General features: G+C 44.7%; 1 protein-coding gene across 5 annotated transcripts in view; it reads right to left on the bottom strand.

Moving 5' to 3' along the window:
• Nucleotides 1–11,103: 11,103 nt before the first annotated feature.
• The window catches only part of CRYZ (crystallin zeta), a 124,059-nt gene continuing 119,208 nt past the window's right edge, over nt 11,104–15,954 (bottom strand). For all 5 annotated transcript variants that reach the window (XM_069232430.1, XM_069232431.1, XM_069232433.1 and 2 more), the window contains exon 10: nt 11,104–13,456. In XM_069232430.1, coding sequence (XP_069088531.1) covers nt 13,295–13,456 — 162 coding nt within the window. In that variant the 3' untranslated portion in view covers nt 11,104–13,294. The remainder of the gene's footprint in view (nt 13,457–15,954) is intronic.

Genomic DNA, 15,954 nt, shown 5'->3' with positions numbered 1-15,954 from the left:
AAGGCCCTCCAAGACTGTTGGACTGGACCCTATGAGATTGTTGAGAGGAAAGGGGAGCTCTCCTACGTGGTGGATCCCAAGACCCCTAAGCACCACTAAAGGATGCTCTATATCAAACCACACTTTAAGAAGTCAGAGGTCACTATGTTGTTGGTGACAGATGGTGGGGTGGAATAAAGTTAACTTTTCTCTGACCTCCTAGCATCAAAGGAGGAAGGATGAGTCAGTGGGCGGGGTAAACCTTTCCCCTACCCTGAATTTAGAACAGCAGAGAGATTGTGACCAGTTGCTGGGACAATTTTCCTCTCGGTTTTCCCTCCCTCCTTAAATTACCCATGATGTGGACACAGGAGACAGTCTCCCTGCCAAGAAAAAAATATATATATATGCTGTCTGACTAAGTAAGGGCCAGCATCAAAGATGAGATTTTCAGATTTGTGTCATTTTGGTCTTGTTTTGTTCATAAAAATATAAGCTGTTTTTCTAAACTTGAGTGGAGTATTTTTGTTACGTTTTCACTGTGTTACTGTTTGAAGTGTTGTAAAAATACTTTACACATTGCCTCTTATGTTATGCCGGACTGCTCTATGGCAAGCTACGGAGGCTGAGCACAGGTTAATTTAGGGTGTCTTTGAGGCTTACCTCACTAGGACTGTGGTTGCTGCTTGGAAAGGGTGCACACCTCTGCCAACCAGGAGCCCAATTTCTAACAGTGGCACAATAAGTACTGTAGGCCTACTAGTAGCATTTGATTTACAAGCACTGGGGATATGGTATACCACTTTACTGGTGACTTATAAGTAAATGAAATAGGCCATCAGGTGTGAGCCAATTTTACCATGTTTAGGAGTACATACAAGTACTTTAACACTGTTTAGCAGCGGTAAAGTGCAGAGTCCTAACGTCAACAAAAGTGAACTCAGTGAGAAGACTGACGATCTAACAGAGGGGCTCACTGCTACCCTCAGCTGTAATGCATTATATAGAGTAAACATAAGATGTACAAAGCAGGAAAAAACATTTTCAACATTGGCAGTGAATAGCCCAAATACCTACCCTAAATAGATGTAGGTAAAACACAATTACATTAAAATTACATTTAATAATAGCTTTTTATTATTTCTAAAAGCTGTGAATGACAAGAGTTATTAATAACAAATAAAATTGTATTCAATATGTATTGCCCTCAGATGGAGGAATGTGCTATTTGGCCAGGCAGCGACTACATTTCAGGGCCACCAGGTCATACTAGATGTTAGAGGTGAATGGCAAACATACTATACCCTTACTGATAAGGTTTTCTACAAAATTAAAATATTTGCTCTTGACATTTTCAACTGTCAATGGAGAGATAGAGTTGCCACAAAAATTATTCAAATGTTTGTTATAATGGAAGAGAGCACCGACAGCCAAGTGGCAAAAAGGATTGGCCGTTGCTGCTACCCGCATGTGCAAAACATTCATTATACAGTTTAAAAAAAGCATAACAGTAACTTTCAGTTAGACAGCTTGTTAACTCCTGCAAAATAACTTATGGTGCATCTACTACACAAGAGAACATTTTGTATATACACAGACTCCTTAACATTCTTGCCACCTTCAAACAATGTTGCAGGAACTTACTCCCAGATGCTCTTAATCCATGCAACAGATTTAGTGAATGATGCAGATGGGATGCATTTAAGTTTCTTATGTGCACAGCTGGCAAGTGCCTTTATAGCATGTGTGACACAGGGAAGAAGCACACCACCACGGAACCAGAACTCCAAGTCTTTCCGATGATCTTCTACGTCATGCTCCACCACGAAGACAAATGCCGTCAAAGACAACGACGGTGAGTACAACCGTGTAGCACACAAGGGAGGGGGGTAGGAAAACAAGAGTGGCACACAACACCCCCCCCCCACACACACACACACACACCATACACACAACCAGCTGCACAAGAAAACAATTTGTCCCCGATAATTGGCTGAATAATAAAAGGACAACAGGAATTGACTACAGTTATTGTAATAAGATCAACATCAAAAATAAGAAGTCGATTTGGCAATGCAACAGATATGTACAAATGTACAAAAAATGGACACTGCCCAGTCAGCAGTTCACGGAGGCCACATGGCAAAGTCCAAGGCCCCACTCGATCCCTGCACCAATATGGAGAGAACGCTGTAGGGGCATCAGTTGGCAAATAGGCAGGCACCTCAGCCGGATGCCGAAACAAGACCACTGGTTCTGGAGGGGGCAACATGCCCTGTGCTTTGCCCAGGGGAGTGATGGCCCACAGTCTCTGGAGTGGATGTCTTTCCCTCTGGTTCTGGAGGGGGCAACATGCCCTGTGCATGGTCCTGGGGAGTGCAAGGCCACAGTCTCTCGAGTGGGTGTCTTGCCCACTGGTTCTGCTGGTGGCAGGCCGTACAGAAGATCATGTAGGCTGGATCTTATGGCGTCCGCTGGTGGTGACAGCTGCACTGGGGTGGTGGTTGTGGGAGGCTCCTGCTCAGCCCCTGCACCCTCCGATGGCTGTACTGTGGTGGTGGTTGTGAGAGGCTCCTACTGAGCCCCTGTACCCTCCGATGGCTGCACTGTGGTGGTGGTTGGGGGAGGCTCCTGTTCAGCCCCTACATTCTCTGACAGCTGAACAACCACGCCTGGTGGAGGGGGCTCTGTGACAGCTACTGGGGCAGGCTCCTTCCCCATCTTGCTGGCTGGTGCAGGCTCCTTCCCCTTCTTGCTGACTGGTGCAGGCTCCTTCCCCTTCAGTATTTACTTTTCACCACAAGTAGGTGCTGCTGAAACTGGGCCCATGGACTGTTTGGCTGAGGTGCTTGGCTGGGTCCTTGATATCCTGGCCATACGTGCAGGATGGGGGGGTAGGGAAGAGGTCAATCGTGGAAAGGAAAAGCTTTTTAGGGACATTGGGGTGGGAAGAGGGAGAAGTAATGGGAGTGGAGGATGAGAGAGTGGTTGTTGGAGGTGTTTGTCTGCTGGATTTGGGTGCAGGTGCATGGGTTGGATGCTGTTGTGAGGTGGATGGCTGTTGGGTATCTGAGTGCTTGCATTTGTGTACTTTAGGGGGGGACAGACACGGTGGGAGAGGACACAGGGGACGTGTGCATGGATGTTGTGGGGGTGTCTGCCAGTGAGGCGTGTGTTCTGCCTGGTGTGGTGATGATGCAGGTAGTGGATGATGATGTACTGCATGCAGTGCATGCAAGTATGGGCGTAACTGGGAGGGAGGTGGAAGAGGAGGGGAAGTCAGTGGAAATAGTGGGTGTTGTTGTGTCTGCAACTGAATGGTGTTTATGTGAGTGCCTGTGGGGTGAAGTGTGGTGCTTGTGTTTGCCGGTGACAGTCTTGGGTGTTGTCTTATGTGCATGCTCGTCTGCCTGTGTGCCAGGGATGGGTTGGGGGAGCCGGTTGAAACAGGGACAATGGCTGCCATCAGAGAGGAGGTCAGAGCCTAGATCGATCTCTGTTGGGCGGCCAGTCTACTGTGAATGCTCTCCAGGAATGCACTAGATTGCTACATCTGGGCTGCCAGCCACTGGATGGCATCACAATGGTTGATTGCCCTACAGAGATGGATCTCAGGAGGTCAATAGCCTCCTCACTCAGGGCAGCAGGGTTCACTGGGGCAGGGCCTGAGGTGTCTGAGACGAAGGAGATGCCCACTCTCCTGGGTAAGTGGGCACAGACAACTCACTGAGGGGCTGTTGGGAGGATGGTGCTGGTACGGGGGTGGCGGCTGTACCTGTAGCTGGAGTGGTCACAGAAGTGTCCGCCACCACCAGGGAGCTCCCATCGGAGGAGGTATCAAAGTCTGTATTGTCCCCTCCAGTCTCCGCCGTGGTGCTCCCCTCACCCTCTGTCCCACTGGTGCCCTCAGCGTTGGTGGACTCTGCCTCCTGGGTCCTGTGGGATGCAGCTCCCTCCATCGCCGGTGCCATTGCTCCTCCGCCAGATGATGCTAATGCACATAAGGACAGAATGAAAAACAAGAAAGGGGGGTAGAGAGACAAAGAATACACGGGGTCAATGACTGCACCAACACCACCGTTGGCGTACACAGCACCCTCACACACAGGGAAAAGGCCTACACACTATGCAGTGCATTACCAGTGATATTGCTAGCCACCAAGGCCTGAGGAGGAGCACACACCGCCAACTGCAGCACACCTGGGACCCACAGAGCCCTGGCCAGTAGTGGATGCTAACAAGCTAGGTAGGCAGTATTTCCCCTTCAGACCCTTAGCCAACAGAGGACCTATGCTGCTATGTCTGGCCTGGCCTAGGGGCACCAAAGGACACACAACCACCACCCGGATGCCACCCTTCCAGCCATTTCCTTCGATAATGACCGCTGTACTCACCCCCTTGTGGGTGCTGTGATGCCCTCAACCGCCCATCCAGCTCTGGATAGGCCACAGACAGTATGCAGGTCGTCAAGGGGGTCAGGGTCTGATGGGCAGCCCTTCCACATTGGGAGACTATCCCCAGCTGGGCCTCTGCGGTCTTCCTTGCCCAGCGTCTCAGGTCCTCCCACTATTTCTGACAGTGGGTGCTCTGCCTGCCATAGACCCCTCAGGTTCCGCACCTCCTTGGTGATGGCACACCAAATGCCCTTCTTTTGAAGTACGCTGACCTGCAGAGGCAATACTGACAGGAGAACACCATTAGACAAACATTCCAGCGTGTAACATGAATGACCCACCATACCTGTTTCCATCTCTATTGGCACACACATAGCACAGCACTCGACGTGTACCCAGCCAAGAGGACATCCCTCCCCCTTACACGATGCCTTCACACACACCTCCATGCATTCATGCCACATGCATCGTGCCCACAGTGTACTCACCTGTTGGTCTGGAGGCCCATACAGCAGTCCGTACTAGGGTGGGACCCCATACACCAGTCTCCAATTCCTCTGAAGTGAAGGCTGGGGCCCTTTCCCAGGTCACACTGGCCATGGTAGGGTCCAGACACAGGTTACAGCAGCACATGCAGTGTAGGTCCTCTCCTTTGGAAGGACAGGAAACAAGTGAGGAATCAGAAAAGAAATGGCGGCCACGTCCGCAGCGGTGCATACCATCACCGCCCGCGTAGAGCACCATTGGCCACTGTACCCCATAGGGTCCAATTATAACCAATGAGGGATTGCACGGCGGTTCACGACCGCCTCCTGCCAAGGTGCACAACGTCAGCGGCATTACCTTACTTCCACCTGTCCCTCCACACAGGACAGGCGGATGCCATTTTGGGGGGGGGTAGGCCTATGGAATAAAGCTGTCACAGGATAAATAGGCACACACTTGACAAATTACACTATCCCATAATATGTTTACAGATTGTGGACTACTGTTGTGGCTCCATTGTTCAGTTTGTGACAGCCTCCTCACTCTTTTGTCCCTTATATACCTACCGCTGAGGATGAATAGGAGATGGAGACATACCCTCGTGTACAGACCCTTGGTGGACTTGGCTACACTGAAGGACAGGGACATTATCCTCACCTACAGAGTGGACAGGGCCACAATCAAAGAGCTGTGTGCCCAATTGGAGCCTGACCTGATATCTACTATCCATCAGCCAACTGGGATCCCCCCTCTTATGCAAGTGCTATCAGTGCTCCATTTCCTGGCAACTGGTTCTTTCCAAGTGAAAGTGGGCTTAGCAGCAGGAATGTCACAGCCAATGTTCTCAATAGTGCTGACAAGAGTGTTGTCTTCCCTGATAAAACACTTGTGCAGCTACATTGCATTCCCCCAGGTTGAGGATTTGACCACTGTGAAGGCCAGGTTTTATGTAATGGGACATATTCCCAATATGAGTGGTGCAATTAATGGAATACATGTTGCATTTGTCCCCACCCCACCAGAATGAACAGGTGTTCAGGAATCGTAAGAGTTTCCACTCCATGAATGTGTAGATGGTGTGCTTGGTGGACCAGTATATCTCCCACGTCAATGTTAAGTATCGAGGGTCGGTGCATGATGCCTTTGTCCTGAGGAATAGCAGCATCCCAAATGTGATGTTCCAACTACAGAGGCACAGGGTGTGGCTAATAGGTGAACCCTGGTTCCCACCCAGTATATGTTGGTGTATGCCTATGGAGTTGGCCATATAGGATAGTGTGTGGCTAAATGTGGTCCCTCAATATTTGCAGGTGACTCTAGTTACCCAAACCTATTATGGCTGCTGACCCCTGTGAGGAATGCCAGGACAAGGGCAGAAATATGCTATAATGAGGCACATCGGCGAACCAGAAGGATCATTGAAAGGACCTTTGGCCTCCTTAAGGCCAGGTTCTGGTGCCTCCATCTGACAGGTGGATTCCTGTGCCACTCACCCATGAAGGTCTGCCAGATAGTGGTGGCATGCTGCATGTTGCACAACCTGACCATCAGACGCCATGTCCCTTTTCTGCAGGAGGAGGAGACTGGAGATGCCCGTATGGCAGCAGTGGATGCTATGGACAGTGAGGATGAGGAGGCAGAGGATGAGGATGTGGACAAGAGAACATCTGTAATCCGCCAGTACTTCCAGTGACACACAGGTGAGACAGGGCAACTTTACATTTCAATGACTTTGGTTGTATTCTGTGTGGCACTGGCATGCTGGCATTTCCCACTTCTATACCCACTTATTATTACCTCTGGCTATTCATGTTTTTCAGATGTTGGTGATATGACAAATACTCCTGATATGATCACAACAGCCAGCTACAGGTCATTGATTCTATGCTCATTCTACTGTACAGTTCATTTGCACTGGTTGTACCTGTTTCAATCAATACATATTTGAAATACATGACATACTCGAAATTGATTTATATCAAAGGGTGTTTATTGTAGTGCTAATATATAGAGGGGGAAGTGGGGTGATTATGGAGGAAAGTCCAAGGTATTGTTCCAGTCTGTTCGTAGCACAGGTGCATTGTCCAAGGGGACATAGGAAGAGGAGTTCAAGGTGGACAGGGTGACTGAGTGAGACACAAGGGGGACAATCAGGAGAGTCTAATTTCCTGGTGAGGGTCTTGGCAAGTGTCTCTGGCTTCTGTCTGGAACGCAGGGAATGTTTGCAGGGTGGTTCACTTTCTGCAGGGGGGAGGGGTGCTGGTGGCCTGTGAGTCCTGTGGTGGGGCCTCCTGGCCACTAGCGGCAGCTAAAGTGGAAGGCTGTTCAGATGACTGGCTAGTGGCAGGGGCCCGCTGGTGTGACACTGCCTCCCTCATAATGTTGGCCATGTCTGCCAGCACACCTGCTATCGAGAACAGGGTGTTGCTGATGGCCTGCAAGTCCTCCCAGATCCCCTGATACTGTCCCTACTGCAGCCGCCTGTTCTCCTGCACGTTGTTGAGGATCTGACCCATCGTCTCCTGGGAATGTTGATAGGCTCCCAGGATCTCAGAGAGCGCCTCCTGGAGAGTTGGTTCCCTGGTCCTGTCCTCCCCCTAGTAGACATCAGTCCTCCCAGTGTCCTTGTTTGCCTGTGCCTCTGTCCCCTGAACGGTGTGCCCACTGCCACTGACCCCAGGTCCCTGATTGTCTTGTGTGCGAGGTGTGGCCTCGGGTCCCTGTACAGGTGGGCACACTGCTAAATGACATGTCGAGTGGACAGAGGTTTAGGTATGCGGGGTGGGTGCTGTGGTGTTGTTTCCTGATGGGGGAGGCAATGTGGTGGTCTGTAACTGGGCTTGGGTAACCGGCTGTCTAGTGGTTCCTGACGGGCCAGGCAGCTCGTCCAGATGCTGAAGACCAGAGTTACTGTCATCACTGTGGGCCTCTTCCGTTGGGGAACTGGATAGTGCTGGCACCTCCTCTCCGGTGACATTGGCTGGGGTACCTGTGGGGATGTAAATGATGTATTATGGTTCATGTGTATGACATATTGTGCATCCCTGGCTTCCCCTCTCTGGTTGGTGTTCCTCTGCCAGCTTTTACTTGTGTATTTTGGTGTACGGTGGGATTGTTAGTTCTCTATGCTGTGCATGCTTTAATGAAGAGTGTCCAAGCAGGGCTGTGAGGGGTGTCTATGCATTGGTACAGCATGCAGGGCTTGGCATTGGGATTAGAGAGATGTCATGGTGGAGTGTGTGGGATGTAGTAGAGTGATGGGAGTGAGGGAGAGGGTATGTGATGGCATACAGGTAGGGGGTGATAATTGTTGAAAGATGACTTACCAGAGTCCAGTCCTCCTCTGACTCCGGCCAGGCCCTCAGGATGCAGTATTGCCAAGGCTTGCTCCTCCCTTGCTGTGAGTTGTGGGGGAGGAGATAGGGGTTCACCGCCAGTCCTCTGTATAACGAGCTGGTGTCTTGCTGCTATGGAACGTACCTTCCCTCATAGGTCGTTTCACCTCTTCCTGATGTCATCCCTGGCGTGCTGTCCCACGGCGTTGACCCTGTCCACGATTCTCTGCCATAGCTCTATCTTCCTGGCTATTGATATCTGCTGCACCTTTGCACCAAATAGCTGTGGCTATACCGTGACAATTTCCTCCACCATGACCCTTAACTCCTCCTCAGTGAAACAGGGGTGCCATGGGTGTTATGTTATGTGTGTTGGGTAATGTGTTGGGGTGTGTAAAGTGGGGTGCGTGAGGGATTTATGGGTGTATGTGGTGGGTGTATGTAGTTGTGGCAGTGGTCTTGGTGTCAGTCTCGTGCCAATGATTTGTAATCGTAAAGGGTTGTGGGTAATGTGGGTGTGTGTTTTATAGTGGTGTGGGTGTGGTGTGTGTATAGGTGTCAGGTATGTGTTGTTTGAATTGTCAAATGTAGTGCTGTTTTGTTTGTGGGTATCCATTGTGAGTGCGGCGGTATGCACGGCCAATGGTTTACCACCGCTGAATGTCCGCTGTGGTGATTTATGGGTCATAACGTGGTGGGCGTTGTTTTGTTGGCGTAACAGTGTGGGTTTTGATACCGCCACTTTATCACTGACCTTTGGGCTGGCGGATTTGTGTCTGTGGCTGAATTCTGTCAGATTGGTATGTGTGTGCCATAATATGGTGAACAGATTTCCGCGGCCGCAGTGGTAAGTTGGCAACCATCAGCGTGGTGTAAACTGGATTTACCGCCAGGGTCATAATGAGGGCCTTAAACTCTCTTCCAGTTTGGGCCATGCACATCTTCACAGGCTCCCTGTGGATCTCTAAGGCTCTCTTGGAATTTCAGGAGAGGGCAGTCACCAACTAGTAAAGATGGACAACAGACAGTCGGGCCTGGTCTCTCCATTGCTTGGCAAGACAAAGCACAACATGGGGAAAGAAACCAAAGACATGATGGATGCACAAATGCAATGGGCCTGACAGAATAGAGATTTGTTACCCACCCAGACATCCATGTAGTCTGAGGTGCAGGTTCTAGAAACAGACAACCACATTTGGGTTGTCACTACAGGAGAGGACAAAGATGATCCAATAAGGAAGCCCTATTTGTGTTTTTCGTAGAACACTATTCACAATGACCAGAGGCTACCTGTCACGCTATGCACATAAAAGATCAATACGCTGATGTAACACATGCAGGACGTGGGCTGTGGGAATAAAAGTCCTAGTTTCAGGGAACCGAATGGAGTTTACCAGAGTTTCACAGCAAGTAGTTTTCCCAGCAGGAGTACAGGTAAAAAGATCCATAACCCTGACCTCAGAAACAAATGCTGTCCTCTTGATAGTATGGTTTAAGTGGGTATCAGTCACTATATTGTTTGCACGTTGCTTGCCTTTTAATGTAGTAGATGTAAATCATAGACATATAATTTAAAAGGAGGCCTAGTGCTGGAAATAAATGTAATTTTTGCCACTGGTGTGCTTGGTTCAAGCCTATGGTGGAAACAGTCTTTGTCTTTATTCTGATATACAGAGTTGATGATAGGGACTCAGTAGTTCTAGATCAGGTGAACTTTCATATTCAATGTGTTGTTTGGTTTTATTAAAGCTTTGGCACCATTTCATAGATCTGCATGAAAGTGGCATACCCGTGGTGAAACCATCCAAGATTCAGTATGCCAAGTTATGAGCTGATCAGAGCAAAGGGAAAATGTAAGCAAGGAATGCATTGTCAAAAAAGATGAATTTCCCGTTTTAGCTCCCATAGAAATGTTGCTCTCTGATATAGCAGAAACTACTGAACAGATTTACCTGGTGTTAAAGTAGAAGAACATAATTCAGAAAGTTTTTTTTTTTTTATTTGGTGTAAAAACTATTCAGTATTTTTTAGGAGTATTAGCATTTAAAGATGCACTGCATGGGCAACAAAGAGTTACATTTTAGGGATGCAGTGGACATTAAACTTGTGACCTTACAACTTGTGAATTCTGTCAATGCTTTCAAATGTGTCAGGAAAAATGACTTCAATTATTTTTTTCTGCCACCTTGGGTGCACAAATTCAGTAACATTTACACATACTGCACCATGAAATAATTCAATACAGAGAGGAGAAGAGAATCATGACTGGTTCTAAGCACCAGATGAGGGTTGTAACTCGCCTGCCAAGATCTAAATCAGGCCGTAAGTCTTTGTCCAATCCACAGGACTGTAAATAGTTATAGGCTCTTATACTCAACTATTGTTTAAGAAACTAATACATGTACAGACTTGGAGGTAATTTACCAACAAATTCTGAAATTAAAAGATCCCCATGTTTTGAAGGATTGTCATCCCCGTCTACAGTAGAATGACACCTTTGAAACTGCTGAGCTGCAGCAGCTTAATTCATACCCATCTATTCCTAAACACCTGAATTGTGGTACTTACAGCATCCTGCCACTTGCTTTTTTTGTATTCTTTGTATGCCTTACCTACATGTGGTACTGTTACTGAAAGGAGAGCTGCAAGATTTGACACTTCCAGCCAGTATAACTTCTTAACCAACATCTTGTTACACTCTGGTAGATGTAGTTTGACTTTATCATTGCTAGTGTGAACTCCAAAGTCTCTGCCTGGAATGTACTGTTGAGCTAAATGCCAGAAATAGCTGACAGAGTCACACTTGAATAATGGACCATCTATTTCACTCAACATTATTGCAGCTAGTACATTATTCTATAGATCTTATTTGTTTATTATCTTCTCAAAATACAAATTTGAAAACACACTTTACATGTTGCCGAGGTATGGATTTATTCAAGTTCCAAATCAATTTCCATATTAGAATAACTCTCTCACTAGCTCAAGCACAATCCTTTGTTTTTGGTTAACACTTTCATTTGTTCTACTCCTTATTGTTTATTCAGAGCTTGTTCCATACACTGATAATCATTCCGCCTGCTACAGAGATTGACCTGTAAAACTGTTCAAATATCCAATACAATGTAAACAGAATGATTAGATTTAATCTAATTTAATAGCATTCCTAATCCCCAAAATGCAAGCACACCAAGATTATCACATTCTTCTTCCTAAAATAAAGTGTCATCATATTGCCCACTACAGTAAAAAGATATAAAATACACATTTTCTTACTTAACTTTCTTTGCCATTTAGTGTGCAGAGAAACAAGCCAAGTGCTTATCAGTGTTCTTTTCAGTGCACATGGACAGGGGCTATTTCCCTTTTGGTGGGGTCCTACCAGTGTTTACAGGTCTGAACTGAAAATTGAAAAATCTAGTTATTATGAATAGCGCTATAATGGCTTTGTGATAAGTGGAACTTTAGAACACTTAGATGGATTATTCGATCTGTCAAACAAAGCTACTTATGTATGTGGATATTTCGTAATGTCCCAATCTAATTTTAACATGTACTAATGTATATAATTACAGTTTATTAGTGATCTGTTTGATTTTTAAATACATTAACAAAGTTATGAAAAGGGGTAGGCTGCCATGTTCCTTAGTTAAACTGTAGCTATAGGCTGGTTAAATATACAAACTTCAGTTTTCAATGTAGCATATTGAGCCAATATCACATGCAAACTATTTTGATATGTTGACTTCGTCCATGCTTGCGTCTTTGAAAAAAACAATAAAGATTGGCACAGGTAAAAAAAAAAAAATTACAAACGTAACCATTTAAATCAATTAAAGAAGACAGTGACACAAACGTTATTTGTGAGATGGAAGGTTGCGTCTTCCCTTTAAGCTGATAACTCAAATTACAACATTAAATAGCACATATATAACAGTAACAAATACTTATATCTGTCAACTGCAAATCAGAACGGTCTACAGTACATCCCACAGAGTCAAATGCTTTTTACCTGAAATAATAAATATCCAAATTTAGCAAACTTAATAAAATAAACTGGAAAGTTGAAAAACAAGTTTAGAAGACAATTGATTTATGTTCAGCTTTGGTATTATTGACAATCAAACTAAACTACAATATGTTGTAAAAGATGGAATGATCAGACGTTAATTCAACACTAAATGATATTTGAATGTGTAATGACTGGCCTCTATGCTGAAATGGAATGAGGCACATCTGTAAGTAAAGGGGTGTAAGAAGATTGAGCAGCAATTTTTCAGAATGGCAAAAAAAAACATAACAAGGCATTTTCATTAAGGGCTGCCAGTATGGAACAAATTTTATTTATACGATTCACCTTGCTCTTAAAATCCTTGAGATGGTAGTCTTGCAAACCTATTATGCCTCCCTTTCAGAAGGACTCGCTTCAGTTTACCATAGCCACTGACACTGCTGGAATCCAATAGGTAAGCTACTCAGAATGAACACCCAGAGGTGTCTTCGAACAATTAAAATCTGTTACCATTTGAAAAGTTGCTGTACCTACAACGGATACAAAATAACTCTAAGCAACCTTGATTGCAAAAGATGATTGCAACACTTTAACATGTCTTTTGCTTCTCTTTCCATGCAAACTGAATTCCTGTTGCCAAGACAGCACTCACAAAACTGATAAAAATGACTTTATGAACGTCAGACAATGCCTATGTGCATATTATTTGCAAAATCCTGAAAATGGGCTATTCAAGTAAGAAGCCAAGTCTAATACTGACAGGGTGACAGGACCTTGTGGGATGTGTCTGGGACACATCCATAGGAGATTAGGACCAAATTGAGTACCATCATTTGTTGCAATAATATTTCAAATTAAACCTAAAGTGCAATTTACAGATCAGAAGAAATTGTTTCATAACATAAAACCGTCTGTAAAGCAATGCAACAAATATACATAACACCTCTTTACAGTGAACTTGATATGAAAAACGTGAAACATTCAAGCAGATTTTAACCAACTGCTACTTGGGTAAATGTGATTTGGATTCAATTTGCCATTAACAATTTCTTAAACGAAGTAGTACAGTTCCAACCCACATTACTTTTTCACATTATCAAAACCATCTTCCCTAGGGCCCCCTTGCTACTGATGATATCTTCATGAGCTTGATATGCTTTCTCCAGTGGATATTCTGGGCCAGTTACTGGCTTCAACCAACCAGATTCCATCCCAGCAAATAGAGCTGCTGCAGAACCATCTCTCTCTGCCTGAATCAGAAAGGCATAATATTAAAGACAACATTTATTACAATAAATTTAGTACAGGTTCAGAAAATATATGTGGATCACTCATACATCTACTTTAGCTGGTACTATAAAAACCGTAAACTTGTTTCCGACCAGTCCTACAAATAGTACATTTTGACTCCAGGGGCAGTTTTGTTAAACATAAGAAGGAAATGGAACTTAAAGCTGTGGCCTTGCAGGTGGCCTTTTCCAAACTAGCTAAGGTTTTAAAGGGGCCGACCCTTCTCCCTTTAATGGATGTTATGAGAGCAAAAATCACTCCTTCATTGGCCTGTGGTCACGAAATTCTGTTGGGCAATTGCTCTTGCTTATTAAATAGGTTGGTTAATAAAATCTACAAGAGAGTCTTTCATGTTCCACACCTGGCCCCACCCGCGCAGGTACGGCTGGAATTTGGGCTTCCGGATTCGGTGGCAGTTGACACTGGTGCTTTTTTGAAGTTGTGTTATAAAATGCGTCAGGCCTTGGAGGCAGTCCTGTGGCAAGTAATTAGTGAGCCAAAATCGAAGTGCACCTATTCCAAATTTTTGGTTCACTGCAAACGGCGATTGGTTTCTGGCGATCTATGGGAAAATAATCCCCCTTATTCCTTGTTTAAATCACTTATTCCAGTGATTAAAAGGCTTATCCAACTGTATTCTTATCATTCAGATTGCTCTCTTCTTGTCCATCGGAAGCATGCCTGGGCAGTAATTGGTTCCTTTAAGCCAAGTATGCCCTCCAGTTTTTTCTCTTGTACATACGGGTTTTGGTTGAAAAAGGCCTTTCTTGCCCTAAGGATGGGTGATTGGGGTTTTTTAAAACACCGGCCCAAATGGCAGCTACCCCCCGGGGATAGCGTGACATGTAGAGGCTGTAGTAATGCGGACAAAACCACTGACCATGTGGTTTGTCTGTGCCCAGCTCTACTAAAGGAGCGCAGACTCTTGCTCCGGAGCAAATGGATCGAATTGAGAGTCACTCCTGTCTAAAAGCTATTATCCAGTATCTGGACCCTAGCAATCCAATGCTAAATGTGTTACTGACCAAATTTATTAAAATTGCACGATCTAAATTTAATGGCACTGCAAGCAACGAACACGTCTAGTTGGAATGTTTCCACGCTCTTGTCATTTTGCTCAATATTGGTTAGGATGAGGAGCTCTAACTGTATAAGCTGATGCCCAGCGCAATTACTAATTCATGCACCATGCACCTTAAGGCTGTGCCTATGTATTTTGCCTTGTGTTTTATGTGGGGTTTTGGGTTGGGTGATTTGTATTTTATTTATTATTGGGAGAAATGTTTTTAACATGTCACATGCGCAACTTATGATGTGCTTTTAGTTTGAATTCAGTCCTTGAGGGTATTTATTTTGATTGTCATTGATTGTTTTTTTTTTGTTTTTTTTATTCCCTTGTTCATTTGTATTGGATTTTATTATCTGTACAATAAATTACTACTTACTATCATGCATCTACTGTAGCAAAATAGGGTCAAAATAATCATTTTAAACTCATTATGATCTCATGTACTACTTTTAAAAAGGTGTCATGCATTAGGTCTTGCCTCTAGCAATTGTTTTACTCAGACATTTTGGAAACATGGGTGGCAGAACCTAGAAGCTTAGGATGCTCAATTATATCTTCCGCAACACTGAATTTTACTTACTAACAGAAAGAGATTTCCCAAAGGCTTTCAAAGTATGCCTTCTTTCCCTTTGGCAGACTGGCCAAGTTTAAATCTTGACTTCACAACAATTACTGGGGGATTTAAGGCCCAAAAATAACAATACAGTGCAGTAAAGAAATACAAATTCTAACATCCAAATCAAGGTGCATATGAAAATGTTTTTATATGTTTATGTTTATTAATATAACGCATAGTATGCGGGGGCCTGAAAACCCTACATTAAAAGCCACCTCTCGTTTTAATATTACAGTCTTGTTGTGAAGCCTCTGGTCACCTGTAACAAAAAATAACATAGCCTCTCAACTGTAATAACTCAGTACAAATGAGTAGTGACTTCATATTGCCTATCAGAGAGAGAAGTCAAAGTGAAAGGCAGGTGAAGTAGCACAATGGAACTTGCAGATTGAACAGCAAATGGATAACTAGCTTTTCAATCTTGTGATCTGTTTTTGTTTTCTAAAATTAACAGTGATCAACAGAAAGGACAGATGTACAGCAAAGTGTATTTTCTGCATAGAGCGCATTACAGGAAAGACTCTCTTAGCGTGTTACTGTTCTTTCTGAGTTATAACCCTTTCAAACTATGGTTTACAATAAGCCGATTCAAATATATTTGTGCAACAAATTAGTAACTGTTGTTGGTCTGTTTAATTTCATACTACACATTACATTTTCATTCTTCATGACTGCAACAATGACATCTGTCTCCTTCATAGGAGAGAACAAGATGCAAGTATTTAAGATATTTGGGAGAAGTGATGGCATGTTCTAGTGTAAGAAGGAATAAA

Source organism: Pleurodeles waltl, chromosome 4_2 (assembly GCF_031143425.1).
Source record: "Pleurodeles waltl isolate 20211129_DDA chromosome 4_2, aPleWal1.hap1.20221129, whole genome shotgun sequence".
Lineage (NCBI taxonomy): Eukaryota > Metazoa > Chordata > Amphibia > Caudata > Salamandridae > Pleurodeles > Pleurodeles waltl.
This window is presented reverse-complemented; position numbering and strand designations above follow the sequence as displayed.